This window comes from Acartia tonsa, chromosome 10, assembly GCF_053477335.1.
Source record: "Acartia tonsa isolate MP-2025a chromosome 10, ASM5347733v1, whole genome shotgun sequence".
NCBI lineage: Eukaryota > Metazoa > Arthropoda > Copepoda > Calanoida > Acartiidae > Acartia > Acartia tonsa.
This window is the reverse complement of record NC_137269.1, coordinates 44,464,369-44,481,765: the sequence shown is the minus strand read 5'-3', so window position 1 is coordinate 44,481,765 and position 17,397 is coordinate 44,464,369. Positions and strand designations below refer to the sequence as shown.

General features: G+C 31.8%; 1 protein-coding gene across 1 annotated transcript in view; it reads left to right on the top strand.

The window, feature by feature from the left end:
• Positions 1–17,397, top strand: part of LOC145330132 (uncharacterized) — a 38,905-nt gene that overhangs the window by 5,857 nt on the left and 15,651 nt on the right. Inside the window, exons 3-8 of the mRNA XM_080174717.1 lie at positions 8,049–8,263; positions 8,938–9,022; positions 9,583–9,689; positions 12,478–12,542; positions 12,960–12,985; positions 15,950–15,979. Of these exons, the coding sequence (XP_080030843.1) occupies positions 8,049–8,263; positions 8,938–9,022; positions 9,583–9,689; positions 12,478–12,542; positions 12,960–12,985; positions 15,950–15,979 (528 nt within the window). The remainder of the gene's footprint in view (positions 1–8,048; positions 8,264–8,937; positions 9,023–9,582; positions 9,690–12,477; positions 12,543–12,959; positions 12,986–15,949; positions 15,980–17,397) is intronic.

Here is a 17,397-nt window from a genome sequence, read left to right as displayed (position 1 = left end):
TCTATAATCATTACCAGAATGTCCGTATGTCCATTTTAAACATGTTGATTTTTCTACTTTTTTAACAACAAATTTTTATGTGATCTAATTATCCGTTTAATCTGATTTTTGTTATATTGATTCCTGGGACAACAAAGAACAATAGTATAAGCAAAGCAACTCTATAATTAAGTCCTAAAAATGTAAGTATGTCCAAAACATTATCCTGTATCAAGCAGTTTTTCAACAAATTTACTTACAATTTTGATTCGACTCTTTCGATACTTTTATATTCTGATTATTCAGTTTAGACACTATACAAGTGTTAATGTCCGTTTGTCCTACCGTTTCAGTGCTTCGCTTTTATGGATGTTGTCATCCTTGTTTTTTTTTCAATAATCAAGGAATTTTAGATATTTTATAAGTATGTATTTAAAATTGGATTGTTTACTATTATGGTATTTCATTTCTTAAATACTTTTTGTGCCTTATGTATTCTTAATTGGGCTGTACAAGTGGCTATTATTAGACGTCGTGATTATGATAATCATAATTGGGGATGGACATCAATTTATCATCCATTGTCTTATCCCTTTAAAATAATTTAGTAAAACTTTTTGTACATTCAATATTTAACAATATTTTTAGACTAGAGTAAAGTTGTATAATTTATTTGTTATTGTGAAAACTGTTTTGGAAAATTAATGTTTTTACAAATTTGAGGGATTTTTTTGGTCTTAAATCAATAAACTTTGGTCTTGTAGCTATTTAAAAATGAACTTGTTTTCGTTCCATAAAAATTACGGAAATGATAATGAAATTTATCTAAATTTATGGTTACCCGGGGGTTTAGTGATTTATTTCTCTTTCTAGCTGCAAACCTTCATTTGACTCAACTTAGTTTATTTTAAACTATTTGCTTCGTTCTAGCATTTAGGGGAGGGCAGGGTAGGTCAGAAAATTAACCTATAACCTAATTTAAACAAACAAAAAAATTTTGTACTTGCCTAAAAAAAATTGGTCCCGACCTAAAAAAAAATGGGTGGGATTTTTTTGTTTTTTGGGGGGGTTTAGGGGTGTCGCACCACCCAAAGAAAATAGCTTAAAACCAACAGAGGACCAGTAGATATATTAAGTAGAAATGTTTGTTAAATCATAAAAGATATACTAAGAAACAGGCATACACAAATATTTCGGAAGATTTTTTTGTGGTTTAAATATATGTATGCCATTATTCCTGGATGCCGGCTGGCTGGCAACAGGTTGCCAGCTGCAGGATGACAGGTTGCTGCAGGTGGCAGCACTCAACTAACAATCATAAATCTTCTTTACATCCTCCGATATTTACACATAGAATAGTTTACCACAGAAGAAACACACAGGAAAGGTAGAAGACATTGAACTGTTTATTTAACTAGGCCCAAAAGTTTTATGATAGCGTTTTCTTATTCGTTGGCTTAACAACTTTGAGAGCTTTTATTGAATTTTTATTGGATGTCTCATTACATTGAATGTCCAACCGTCTCAATCACTAATTTAGTGTATTATCATTTGGGATGTACATCAATTGGTCGGTCATTGAGATTTAGATTTCTGAGATGGATGTGTTTGATTTTAGACCCCGCTTACAGCTAATTAAAATGAGTGAGTTAGCCTTTTATTAGTCCTAGTGGTTTTTGGTTTATTTTTGAAATGTTATAGAAAAAAATGTTGGAGGTAAAAAGTTTTGAAATTTCATGGTCTTCTCCAATTCCATACTAATTTAGTGTCTAATACGGGCCTCTGTGTGACAGACAACTGTCAAAGAGCGTAGCAATTCTAAAGTTAGTATTCCATGAAAATATTTACTACACTGCACTGTGTACAGGAATATAAAGAAATGAGACAATGGCCGATAAATGAATATATTTCCCAATAATGATACACAAAATTACCTATTCTGTAAATTATATTTAGTGGTTGAAACCTTTAGACACTCAAATTAATTAACCAACCAACCAAAGTTGTAAAGTTTAATAAGAAAACATTCTTATAAAACTTTGGGGACTAGTGTAATGAACAGTGCCTAATGTCTACTCTTTTGAACCTTATATTTTGAACCTTTGAGGTAGAAGGCAATAGCAATAAAATCAGTCTACATCCCATTCAGATTCTTAAGCTTTAATTAATTAATTTACTGTCAATTGTTCTATCACTAATTCTCTGACATTCATCAACTAGAGGGAGGTGAGAGAAAATTCTGCACATAATATATCATCCACATACAGAATTTTGTACTGATGGGTTAGGAAAAAGGAAGAATCTTTTTTATGGTACTTTGAAAAATAAACAAAAAGAAGATTATTTGTAAGATTGATTAGAAATATGTCCAGTAGTTAGAACATTGGACATTAAATTACAGTGGTATTCAAAGTTTTATAACCGCGTGATTCGTTGGCTCTAACACTTGGGTACTTTTATTGAATTTTGATTTGTAGGTTCAACCAATACTTTTAATCAACAACAGCGGCAATTTTGTTTATCATCATTGGGGATGTATATTAATATATCATCCATTGTCTTACCACTTAAGATCCCTGTTACAGTTATGCTTTTTATGCACCATTTTCAAATGTGTAATAAATCTCACATTTTTTTCAGGCCAATTGAATATTTTCAGTAGAGCAGCTCAGGAATCTAAAGTGATAAGACAATGGCCGATAAATTGATGTACATCCTCATTGATGATACACAAAATTACCCCTTCTGTGTATTCGACACTCAACTTAATGAACCAACCAATACAATTTTGATAAAGTCCCCAAAGTTTATAAGCCAACAAATAGGAAAACGTAGTTATAAAACTTTGGGGACTAGTATAATAAAAAGACCATTGTCCCCATCCTTCCTGAGTGGAGCTACTCTATAAGCCAATTGAGTCTGTTTATTAAACGGTATTAAATGTATTTTCGAATATGTTGTACTATTTATAGCATGGAAGCTACTTTACAATTTATCATGTCCATGTGTATGTTTTTCTGAAACATTTTGAGGGGCACTTAGTTTTTGCAGGGATCTAATTGGATAAGTCAATGGCAGTTTCGTGATTTTCTATTGATAATTTTTGTCCTCCCTTTTTATGAACATCCATAATGTTGTGCTTCGCTACTAATGGACGCTGTCATCCTTGTTTATTTGTTAAAACATTTTCTTACTTGAATAATTCTCCTACTAAATTTGGAAATCTGAAGACATAATTGTTTTAAAATCTTTTAAAATTTTGTTTAGTAAACAATGATTTTTCATATTATGCAGGAAAAAGGGAAACAAAAAGTTAGATTAAAACTTTTTTATTTAAAATGATGGTAAGCAGGGATCTAAAGGGATAAGACAATGTACAATAAATTGATGTACATCCCCAATGAATCCATTATATAATAATTAATGGTGGAAAATATTGGACAATCAACATAATGAATCAACTAATCAAAATTCAATAAAATTTATAATAAGTTATAAAGCCTACTAATAAGAAAACGTTGTTATAAAACTTTGGGGACTAGTTAAATAAATACCCCAATGTCCCCTCCCTCCCCGGATAGTAAGTTATAGAAAGGCTTCCCTAACAAATAATTGAAATATTTTAAGCATAAAATGTATAGTTTCAATTCTCTTTTTCCTGAGATTTTTTGTTATGACTAACCGTAGATAACTGAAAAAATATAAGAATCATATTTCATTTTAACTATTTCATTAGTAAAATAATGTTATGACTAAGTAGTTCAGTGTGTGTTTATCTGCTAGTTACTGAAGATCTCTAAAACTATTGAACCAGAAAAGTTAAAATTTTTAAAGAAGCTTTTTATTTTATTGTGGATTTTTTTGCTGTTTTGTCTTACAATTTTTTCCTAATATTTTTCATGTGCATATATTTTTACCCCCTACTTGAGTTTTATGCAAATCAACAAATACAATATTGCAACAACAAGGACAAGACTATGGGAAAAAAGAAGCGTAGCCATAAAATTACAACAGGCGGATTCCCCCCTAGATGCATTAAGGCTAACTTCAGGAATCGGAGGGGAGGAGATTAATCATGGGAGTGTTAAGGTAGCCTCCCCCAAAATATATATAAACCTTTTCTGGTCTTATAAAAATCTTTACTTTAAAGGAGAACCATATCGGTTAGCAAGACAGACACATAGACATCATGTTGCATTTATACAAGAATTATTCATGGTTATCTCGTCCCTATATTTCGTGATCCAGCCCAAAATTCCCTTAATATCATAAGAATTTTTTTCCCTTTTTTTTCAGTAATTAATACTGTCATCTATATAATAATAAGCTATTTTAAAACAATTTATATGTTTTGAAATAAATTATATCGCCCGGGGACGTACGGACAGGCTAAAATTATAAGAATAGCTACGCTCCTTAGAGTTCTCAGTGTAGACTTGTTTCAACTTTCTGCAAAATCATTGTTTTGCGAATTTAATACATACAGATAGACATATTTGCAATATAAATGATACAAAGTATAGTTATTATATATTCAAATATATATTTACCAGAGACTACGCCACTAGAAGCCACTAGGGGCACTGAAATGGGGGGGGGGGGGTGAAGTAAACTATTTCCCCAACAATAAAATAAATATTTTTCGGAGGGGGTGATTTTTTCTAGTGGTGATATCTCTTAGGAGGGTAGTATTACTCTATCCCAAAATAGTTATAAACCCTCCCAGGAGCTATGAGAAGCATACTGTAAAGGAGAACAATATCGGTTCAGCAGTTAGGGAGGGATTGAGCAAGAAAAGGGCCTTAAACGTTCAAAACGTTTTAACAACTAAATGTAATTATAAAGAGGTAATTTTATGTATAATCTTTGGGGATGCAGATCAATTTATCTGCCATTGTCTTATCTCTTTAGATCTCTGAAAAGCAGCCTGTTGAAATATCAACTAAACAAATAAACTGAATATTTTTTAGATAGTTCATACCTTTGTGAAAAATAAATAAAATTAGAAAATAATTAACTGATTACCATTTACGTGTTCGATTTACTATAAAATAAAAATAGGTCTTGAAAATTAACCAATTTAATTATTTTAAAGCCTTCCCAGCTTTCCTACATTTTAATAACTTCTCGTAAATAGTTGGAAGTTAAGTATTTTTACAAGTAAGGTTTTAGGCTATTAAGCGTAGAGTAGGGGGTGTAAGATTTGTAGCGTCATGAAAGATAAATAGCTGTCCTGCCAAATTTTGTCCGTTCAACCTCTCGTAACGAATATTTTTTTATGTCATTAAAATTCCACTGTGAATGACGATGTTAAAGCTAAATAATGGACGTAGAATATGTGTGGATATTATGACATGAAAAAATTGTCGTCATTTTAGTTTGCTAGCATATAACTTTATTATTGGTCCGTTCTTTCATCCAGTAGGAAGGAAGGGGGGGGGGAGAAGATGTAAGGAAGAAATCGTTACTTTAGCCCGCTTGGAGTATTACTTTATTATAAAAACTGAAAATCTGATGTACTATCCAAGTAATAATATATCCATTACTAAAATGCATTTTAAACATTTGTGCAACACAAGTGCAGAGCGCAGGTAGTGTCGCAAAATAGCAAAATTAACACCTTTAAGTCAGGGACGTCCAAGCTTTCTATTTTCAAAGGGGGTAAAGTAAAAGTTTTAAAGGTTTGAAGGTAGATATTCTAATGTATTTTTTTTTAAGTTTGAGGGGGGTAAAATGAGGGCTTTCAAAGCTTGAGAGGTTAAACACCCTTGGACATCAATTTCTTAAAATGTTTTTCTGTTTTCTTTATAAATTCATCAACTCTAGTCCTTGAAGGCCAGAGATGATCAGACAATAATAGTATTTATAAATAGAAAACTTTTTTTCTTTTTTTTGGTCCCTCCTCTTAAAATGACTGTAAACAATTTAACACAAAAAATAACATAGAATAATAAAGAGAGTAGGAAACAATTATTAAAATTATTAAAGAAAATGTTTTTTTTATTAAACTCAACATTAATCCTTTTTCTTGATGCATTTGCTCTATTTTTTTGTAAAAAATTGTATTTTGTTAATGATAGCATTTCATATTTTTGTTTTATCGGTTGTCTTCGATATCAGGAAAGGAGGGAACATTGGGCTATTTTATTACACTAGACCCCAAAGTTTTGTAATAACGTTTTTTTTATTAGTTAGCTTAACAACTTTTGGGACTTTTATTGAATTTTCATTAGTTGGTTCATTCAGGTGAATGTACAAATGTTTCAACCACTATTTGAATTCTAAAGGGGTAATTTTGTGTATCATCATTGGGATTGTACATAAATTTATCGGCCATTGTCTTATCCCTTTATATTCCTGCTTCGATATTCACAATTTCAAATACTCTAAAATATTTGCTCTATGAAAGTAGCTGTTTAAACTATGACGTTTCAAAACTAGAGTAAAAAAGAATAAACAAGGAGAACAACAGACCCATGAGAAGCGGAGCTTATAAATAAAGAAAGGATAGACAAACAGACTGGTGATGTGAGTTAAAGAGTTTCTCAGTATTAACAATTAGGCTTATTTATTTATAATTGTGGCAAATCGAAATTTTTAACATAGCTTTATAATTGGACTAACTTACGGAGGAAGTAAAAAAGTAGATCCTCATTGGTCAGAAGAATCTTCACGAAAAAATTCTTGTTTTTTCCAAAATTTATAAATATAGATATTATTGGAATTATAGAGTAGCTTCGTTGCTAAAAAGAATGGCGCTCAGTTTAAAAAAACACAAAATAATATGCACTTTTCAATGCATTTAAAACATTTAATTGTTTTAAATCTTAAATTTCAAACTTAATTATCTTAAGGATTTTAAATAAACAGGTGCATTAAAATGAAGTTCTTTAAAAAAATAACTTTAGGAATAACAAAAAATGTAAAACAAAAATTTTCATATAAATTACAAAATGGTTGTTACTTCTATTTAAAGAACGTGTCCTAACTTTTGTGATTTTTTTTAAATAGCTAGTCGGTGCTTTTAGTAAGAAGTAGATGTAAAATGATCCATAGAATTTAGATATGCAATTGTTTTTTTTTGTAGACCTCTTATTTTTAAATTAATTTAAGTTTTTTTTAAATAAGTTGATTTTAAGGTACTAAAACACAACAAGAAAGAAGAAAATTGCTATTATGAACAAAAATAGTAAGATCTTTAATTTGACACCTTATTTTTTGAATTCTGTTGAGTAATTATTAAAAAATATATTTTGTTGAACCCCGTTGAATCAAAACATTGAACTTAGGGAGCTCGTAATGAATGGTTACACAAAAATCACAAAAGTTAGGACACGTTCTTTTGAAGAAAATACGATATCTGCGTTAAAGCTTCCTTAAAAATTATAAACAAAAAAACATAATTTTCTAGACCTAATACATACTTTATATATTAATTTTTGAAAAATCTTTTGTAAAAATGTTTATTTGAATTTTCAAAATTTGTAAATCTGACACCAACATTTTACTCATCATTTTAAGTGACAATTTTTAGAAGCGAAAGAAACGCGTTTTTCTCCAACATGCACTTGACATTAATTGCGCTTTTGTTGCTAACTTCATTTGCAAAATTGCCATTTTCGTACTTTATGTTCTGTAAATGCTTTTAGAACTTATATTTGAATATGCACCTAACAATCTTAAAAGTTTTTTTGTTGACATTTTTAAGGATTTGAACTGCAGCTTTATGTAAATGTAATTTTTCAAGTTAATTCTTACCTATTACATATTATTTTTAAGTAAAATTGGATGGAGAGGGATTATTATCCAGGATTGATTTCTTTTGCTAAGGCAGAGGTAATCTACCCCCAAAATAGTAAACCCTCCCTTAACCTAGGCTTATCAATAAAGAAGAACCATTAAGCCCAGCATTAATAAAGATCTTAAGCTTTAGAATGACACATAGACAAACATCATGTTACTTTCATAGTAAGATTAATAAAAAAACAAAATATTAATTTGGGAAAGGGAAGTTGTTTTGCAAAAGTCCATCTTAAAATCTGATTATGAAACTTAACCTGATGAATCAGTCACCCAGCGGACCTTTCTCACCACCGGCTTCTGACTGCCAGCACCCTGCATACCCAAGCCGCGGCCGCTGTCGTGATGCCGCACGGCCGCCTAATACCAGACGGCAGCGGAAGACTGTTACCGTCAGATGTGAGTCTGAGTCGTTTGGCAAAGCCGGAGCCCGTAAAGACGTCCGCCGGACAGATCTTTTTCAACCCAATTCATAATCGACTTGGTAATCTTTTAGTTCTGTTATCTTAATCATGGATAAGACAATGGCCAATATATTGATGTTCAATTATAATGTTGAATAAAATTACACTTTCTGTATTTTACAATTAGTGGTTGAAACTTATTGACAAACCAATTAAAGTTAAAAAGTCCCCAAATAGTCATCCAACAAATAAGAGAATGTTTACAAAGGTTTTCTTCTTTTTGGTATTATAGATCTGGCTTTCTTTAAGGGAAGTTTTATTTTTGTCCCTTTTAGAATTTAAGGCAGGGAAAAAATTAAAATATGATAAAGTAAGGATGACAACATCCATTAAACTTTAATGATTAAAGTGAAGCTCTGAAACGGTAGGACAAACAAACATTAACACTTGAGTGTTAGAACTGAATAAGCAGAATATAAATGGATAAGTCGAACGGACTTTCTGGTAACGATTATGGAGCTGCTACGCTTTCTAAATTGTATCTAACTGTTAAAAGAACCAACATGCTAAGATTTAAATCTATAGGACAATTTTAACATTTCTAAAAACACGAAAAGAGCTATTCGTTCCTAATTATAAGCAGCTTCGCCTTTAAAAACAGTTTAAATATTAAAAAACTGGAACAGTTTATTTTCACATTATCAGTAGTATTTCTTAGAATCTGATGGTTTGATAATGTTTTATTATTTTCTAGATATGTCCGAAGAGAAAAGACCAAGGGTGAGATCTCCTTTGGAATTATCAAACATAAATAACTTCAATTCATTTGAACACAACAGGTGAATAAACCAGGGATCTAAAGGGATATAACAATGGCAGATCATTTTGATGTACATCCCAAATGATGACACAAATAATTAATTCTTCTGCAGATTACAATTAGTGGTTGAACCGTTTAGGCACTTATAACTTACCAATCCAAATTTATTTAAAGGTTCCCAAAGTTAGTGAGACAACGAATAAATAAACGATATTATAAAACCTTTGGGACTAGTGTAGTAAACAGCCCAATATCCCCTCCCTCCCTGAAACATTTACATTTTTTCAGAAATTTTATGTGCATAAGAGCATTACAGACAGACTGGCGGACCAAATTTATCTCCCAAAAAAATCAACCATTTATTTTAATAGCATCAAAGACAAGCAGATTTAATGTATTGAAATTTAATGTGCGCCAGAGATTTAGAGACAGACTGAACGAACCAAGTTAGATATTTAGTAGAATCGTCACTAAAAACATTTATCTTAACACGTTTAAGAAAGACAGACATACCAGCATTTCTAATTTTAGAGTAGCTTCGATACCTTAAGTTAATATAAACACTTTTTTTCTCTTCAGATCAAGAGATTCATTTTCGATGGACAACGGACGGGAATCTTACTCGCGGGAGTACGATGATGACAGCTTGAACAGCGAGGATGATGTCGATGTTGGAGGCACTCCAGGTAAAGAAATTACTTACCCAGTATGGCTTTGAAACCGATTAATATCCACTGGATTAAAACCGGTTCTTGGCCATACTGAAAAATCATGTATAGCTTCGTTAACACAGACAATTTTCCCGCTTTAATGTAGCATGAAATCGGGGATCTAGAGAGATAAGACAATGGCTGATAAATTAATGTACAACCTCAATGATGTTACCTCTCTTCTATAGATTGCAATGAGTAGTTGAAACGTTTGGACAACTTAAGAAACCATCCAATTAAAATCCCAATGATGATACACAAAATTGCCCCTTCTGTAGAATACAAATAGTGGTTGAAATGTTTGTACATTCACCTAAAAAAACCAACTAATGAAAATTTAATAAAAGCCCCCAAATTTGTTAAGCCAACGAATAAGAAAACGTTATTATAAAACTTTTGGGACCAGTGTAATAATCAGCCCAATGTCCCCTTCCTCCCTGGAAATAGAATATGTTGTTTAACCCTTAACAGTCGGACCCCTTGCCGCACCTTAATCAGTCGGAGGGGGGGGGGCGTTCAACGCCCCCCCCTTATTATCTCAGTTCCTATTAGAGCTAGAGGGCTAAAAAAATTTGTGCAAGTCCCCTGTGTTATGATAAATTTCCGACCTTTTATAAGTTTAAGTCAATTTTCGCTTCCTTCACCCTTTTATTTAACAACCTTTGTTTTTAGGTCCTTTTTTACTTAAAAATTTCAAACGGCTGTAATTTTTTTATTTTTAAAGCTAGAAGAACAATTTTTTTGCAGAAAATGTTTATTTTTATGTAAATTTTATATTTAAAATATCAAAATATAAATTTCAGCAGCCGCAGCTGTACTTGGCAGCTGCCAGCCGCCGCAGTCGGCGGTAGGCGGGAAAACGGCGGCGGATCTTTATGAAATTTTAATACATTATCTAGACATATAAGAAAAGCTTAAGTTTAAAATTTGAAGTCTCTAAGTCAAAAATTGCGGCAACAGGAGCCTTTTAAAGATTTCTGGAGACCTGGAGGATCAGGACCTGGAGGATCATACCTGGAACCTAAAATTGACTTGAACACCTGTATTTAAGATGAGAATGTACTACTAAAGGATATTTTAGTAATTTGGTAAGATAAAATGCTTTGTTTAAGTCAAAAAAATATTTTTGTTCTTTACCTGGATGACCCTGCCAGGTTTGCTGGCATCCTGTGCCCGTTAGGATGGAGATTTTCAAAAAATTCCAACTCTCAGTTATGTGTCATACCCATACTTAAAAAGTCAAGTAGCTTGGGCTCTTTATCTTTCACACACAGAAAATGAGATAGAAAAAACCGGATGGGGGGGCGTTCAACGCCCCCCCCCCCTCCCCGACCGTTAAGGGTTAAATGTGTTTGTTTGTTTGAAATACAAATGATCATAATTCACTGTCATGTTACACCAAACCATTTTTGGTAACAATATTATAAACAAGGCTACAAATGTTCATAACAAAATAAAATAAAAATTATGTTTTTTTTTGTATTTGTAGTAACTTACTCTTTACAAATTATATGTTAATTATTTTTAGCAGGCAGGTTCAAAGCTATTTTTAGGTGGCTAGTTTAATTGAACTTCTATAAAAGAAGCACAGATAATATGCAAAAGACTTATTAGAATTTAAAATGTTTTTAAGAACATACATTGCGTATAAAATATGGTTCGGAGTCTTTAACGTTGGATTTTATTTGGTTGTGTTTAAATCATTGGTAAAAACCCCATTTTCTGAAATGAGCTAATCGTCAAGCCCTATAGAGATTATGTGTAGAGGGAAGGGCTAGAGCCAAATGTTGCTTTATATTTTAGGTTAGGTTAAGTCATGTGAAATCTTTTTAGATATATATCCTCAAGACTTAATATGCAGTATACATTTATTTACACTTGCGGCTTCACCCCTATCACTGATTTTCTTCAGAGGAGGGAAGGGGACTTAAAAATAGCCTAAAACCACCCCAGAACAAACTCCAGAGAGAACGCTTTTGGTGTTTCACTGAATTAAATCTTGCTTAATTATGTGCATGATTCTACGATAAAATGCCCTTCAAACAATCAACCCTTTGATTGCACGAACTTTGTCAGATTTGTATAACACTTTCTTCAACTACTTTGTGCTTCAAATAAAAATAACTACAATACTTTGAATTAAATAACAATTTTGAATGGGTCGCTTGCACTCCCTAACCACTCTATTATTGCCGGGATGGGGGGAGGGTGGAGATTTTGGCCCACTTAAAATTAAATGGATCCTATACACAAAATTTTGGTTCCCTAAGATTAAGAAGAACAACAGTAGTTGACAAACTAAATATATAGCTCAACTTTTCATTGCAATTTTTTATCAGCAAAGCTATTCTAAAAATGTAATTTGTTTGTTTTTGCACTAAATTCTATGATTTATTCATATAAAGTAGTTGGGTTTTTGTCTGAAGCTAAGATCTCAATAACTACTGAACTGATTGGGTTATCTACATATTTTTGGTTAGCTTCATATGGGTACCCTATTTCTTTTACAGATTTAAGTCTACGGATGGTTTTAAGAAATTTTCTAGTCTCTTCTGCCCAGTGAATACAGAACCCCTAGCTGCTAGGGTTGAATCTGCTAGTAATTTAAATCTGATCATTTGTGTTTTAAACTCCATACAGAAACATTCCGAGGCATATAGAAAGCTTCCCTGTAAAGAGAAACCATACAACATTCTACTTTTGATGAATTATTAAAAGATTGTATTTTAAAAGAAATCGCCTAAAAAATAATTTACTTTTTTAGAACCTCCTATCAGACCGAGTGGTTTTTCAAAACAAAGCAAGTTTATGGATGAAAAAAATATTCATGTAAGTATATTTTAAATAGTGTAGCATATTATTAGAAGCGAGCGGCTACGGCCCTAGAGGCCTCTAGTGGCACATCATAGGGGGGGGGGAGGGAGTGTAGTTTAGGAAGAAAGATATTTTAAAAAAGAATTTGGGGGGAGGATATGTTTTTTTCTAGGGGCGATTTCCCTTATGAGGGTTTTTGCACCCTCCTCTAAAATTGTTATAGACCTTCTCATGACATTTGTTAAGCTACACTTTAAAGGAGAACCATATTGGTTCGCAAGATCCACCATGACAAACAGACACAGATCCTGTTACTTTACATGATAACATCATAGATTATTATGATGGTAGGCAATAAGGGTTTTAATCAAAGTAAAATTAAGATTTGTAAAAAAAATTTAATAAAATTAATAATTTGATCTTTCTTTTCAGAATTACCCTCGAGGAGAACGAAGCAAGTAAGTTAATTTTTTAATTATTTAAATCAGTTTTATTTTTATTTTAATATTCTTGTAAACTTGTCTGTAATACGATGCAATATGGCTGAGAACTGGATCTAATCCAGCAGATATAAATCAGTTTCCAGGCTTTACTGGAAACTTAATGTTTACCATGTTTTTTTTTTAAATATCAAACACTTTGCTTACGTCTAAAGTACCATAATAGTTTTAAATAAAAATGCAACAATGTCTTTGAATTTTAGCATCAATAAAACTGGATATTTTGTACTTTTTCTTTGTAAAGCATTCTTTTCATAATATTTGAAGCGTAGCATTTACAAAGTCATCTTTTGTTAGTAAATAAATAATAGAGACTAAATTTTTTTTTTAAATGTCTGTACATTTTAAACTTTTGTTTCTATTTTTGAAATTTTACATTCTTTAGTTGCCTGGGACTTCGTCCTCTTGGGGCCAACAAACCTGGAGTTTATCTAATGATTTTTATTTTATTTTTCGTGGAAAATGCGGTAATATAAATGATTTTAATTAACCGGTTTTAATGCAGCAAACGAACCAATCGGTTATCTGCCTAAGAAATTTCGGGTATAGTCTCTTTCATGGCAACGCCCCTTAAGGAGCGTTTCTTCGTATTTTCACAGTAGCTTTTCTTCTATTTTTAACCCCTGCGGGGGTTCTAACCCTGCGGAGCCTGCGGGGTTCTAACCCGATATAACCTAACCTAACCCTATCAAACGCAATTTTAAAAATACGACGAATTGCCACGCAAGGGACTATATATTATATATTTTTAAACCGTTTTTGTTTTTGATATTTTCATGCTTGTTTCTCCGCCATATGACGTTAAATTTGGTGTAAGTATTCAGGGAGGAAGGGAACATTGGGCTTTTAATTACATAAGTCCCCAAAGTTTTACAATACATTTTCTTATTCGTTGGCTTAACAACTTTGGGGACTTTTATTAAATTTTGATTAGTTTGTAAATTAAGTTGAGTGTCCAAACGTTTCAACCACTAATTGTTATATACATTGGGGTAATTTTGTACTTCATGATTGGGTATGTTCATAAATTTTTCGGCCATTGTCTTATCCCTTTATATCCATGGTAAATATATCTTGTATTAATGTTCTTTTTAATATCATTTGTCTGGAAAGATGCAATTCGGCTACTCTCAGGGATAGGGCAATTGTTGATCATTTTAAATTCGGGTCCTCTCAGGGATAGGGCAATTGTTGATCATTTTAAATTCGGCTACTCTCAGGGATAGGGCAAATGTTGAACATTTTAAACGTCCATCTTTTTTTTATAATAGAATCGTTTTTTATGAATCTTCAGGGTAATTTCAGTTTCCATCGAGATTTTTTATAATAAAACTTGAAATATGATAATTATGTTCAAAAAGCTTTACACATTATTAAAAAAAAGTTACAAGCTTGTTAGTTTTACCATCTGTAAATTAAAATTTGCTTAAATTTATGTTGATGTCCCAACTATACATGGACAAGGATAAGACAATTGATCCCCAATTATGATACACAAAATAACCCCTTACATAGATTACAATTTGTGGTTGAAATGTTTAGACATGAAACTTAATAAATTAACTAATCAAAATTCAATAAAAGTCCCCAAAGATGTTGAGCTAACGCACAAGAAAACGTTATTATAAAACTTTGGGGACTATTATAATAAACAGCCCAATGTCGCCTCCCTCCCTGGGTTAAAGTTGAGTTAACTTTGCCTTGAGAGTGAAAGAAGAAATTGAAATTCTATATTTAGCTAGAAGCCTCTATACGTGTTTAACATTGAAGTGGTGCGTTGACATAGAATATTATACAGGGTTGATAACCCATAACCCAACCCAAAAACCCAAACCCAGATTTTTTTGGTTTTTGTTCCACATAAAAATAATAGTAAATTTAGTAAATAAAATTGGAATCCTACAATATTTTTAAAATTTCGTTGAATAATTCCATCACATAAAAAATGTTATTACAAAAGCTGAAAATCAATATGATATTGCACATAATTACTTTTGGTAAGCATTATAAATCTACTACGCCTTTCGAATCGTACCTAATAACTAGCGGCTACGCCTCTAGAGACCTCTAGGGGCACCTGAGAAGGGGAAACATGAGTCCCAAAACCCATTTTTTATTTTAGAATTTTAAAAAAGTTAAAAAAAATTTGTGTTGGGGCGACCCCTCCCCTCCACTTTAACTCCACTTCTTATTTAAGTTTTTAGAAATATTTTTTTGTGGGGGTGTTTAATTTTTTATAGGGGCGATTTCTCTTGGGAGGGTGGAGGTACCCTCCCCCATAACAGTTATAAACCTTCCCGGGACCTATGAGAAGCTACCCTGTTAAGGAGAACCCGATCGGTTCAGATCCAACGGTACAGACAAACACATATCCTGTTACTTTATTATTACGTCAAGTTGAAAGTTCTAGCATATCTAAATTAACGATAAAAGTTTTCCTTTACGAACTTACGAAAGGTTGGACTCCCATTATAGAAAAGGTTCTCTAGTTTTAATTCGTATTAATATCTGCACCAAAGTTTAGCACTTATAATGAAGATTAATTTACAGACATGCCAAATATTATCTACCTTTTATAGTATTTTCATTTTAAACTTTTGTAAAACACACGATTTTTATTTTTACTAAAATGTTTTAATTATTTTTCCAGTATGGTTTAGAAATCTATTAATATTCGCTGGATTAGAACCACTTTTAAGCCATACGGAAAAATCATGTATAACATCGTATTATATCCAGTTTTCTACGAATATAAAACTTCCATACGAAAAATTATATATAGCATCGTATAAAAGACAATTTTTCACGAATGATGAAATAAAAATCATAAATTGATGTTAATCTTTTAATTTTTTATTTTAATATCCGCTGTAAGCGGTCTATAATACGATGCTATTTATAACTATTTATTTATTATTTCAGTTCCTTTGAAGGAGGAAGAAAGAATTCAAAGTAAGTATTTTTAAAAGCGAGGCTTTTCTATAATTAGGGTCGGTCCGTCCGTCCGTCCTTAAGTAACGGATAGGTGTTTGTGTCAATTTAGGCAAGTTAGAATTGTCCTATTGATTTCTGCAATAATTAGGTACGATTTAGAAAGCGTAGCAACTCTACATATAATCGTTACCAGAATGCAGGTATAAGGTATAACCAACAAGCGAAAAAATTTAAAAGAATATTTGGGGGGCAAATGGAGAGGTCGTCAATTTTACGATGTGTTGCCCCCCAACGACAGCTGAAAAACACGTATAGGTTTCGTGATTTTTTCCCGAATTAATTTCGTTATTGGTATAAGCTGACCAGAATGTCCGTAGTTCATTTTAAACATGTTGATTTTTAACTTTTTAGCAACTTTTTTTGTAATATAAACATCCGACTGATCTGATTTTTAGAGGACTGATTCCTATTACAATAAGGTACAAGATTACAAGCGAAGCATCTTTATACTTAAGTCCAAAAAATGTCAGTATATCATTAAACAGAATTCTGTATTTAAAGAAGTTTTGCAACAAATATACGGATAATTTTGTCAAAAATTTTGTAATTTTATTTTTTACATTCAGTTCTGACACTTTTTAAAAGTTAATATTCCTCTGTCATATCGTATCAGAGCTTCGCTTTTATGGATTTTGTTATCCTTGTTTACTTTTGCTTAGTTAGTCTATATTATCCTATTCCAATGGTTTCTTTGAGGTTTTGCCATCCACCTATCATTTATTAAATATTAGGAGAACTAAACATCTGATCTATAATTCACTTTGTCAGGGAGGTGACATTGGACTGTAAATTATGCTAGTCTATTAGATTCTAAGAGTATGTATTGGCTTAAACACTTTTGGAGCGTTTATTAAACTTTTCCATTACTATTACTCTAGAAGGAATAGTTTTTTATTAAGAGAGGGGTAGGTTTCTGGTAGAATCCAAAAAGGTGTGTGTTTTAAGGCTTAAAAATAGTAGTAGAACGATAATATTCACTAAATATGTGTATTTCTTAATGAAAAGAACTATAGACAAATAAAATTTTAAAAAGTTACCATAAATTTTTATCGTTCTACTACTGTTTTTAACTTATAACACATAACCTTTACGGATTTTACCAGAAACCTAACCATCTCTGTATCCTTCAATGTCTCATCCCTTCTGTGGTATGCATATAGTAAACCATGGTCAAATGATTTAATGGATATAGAATACGTAAATATTGTGAGATATTTTTGCATACACCAATAAAATGTTTATTCTAGCTGGCTAATATAACTACCCTCTTTACCCTATTCCCTCCCCTCCCTACTGAAAGAACTGACCAATCAATGAAGACCATTGTAGCAACCTTTATTGACGACAAAACTTCCCCTGTCATAATATCCACGTAT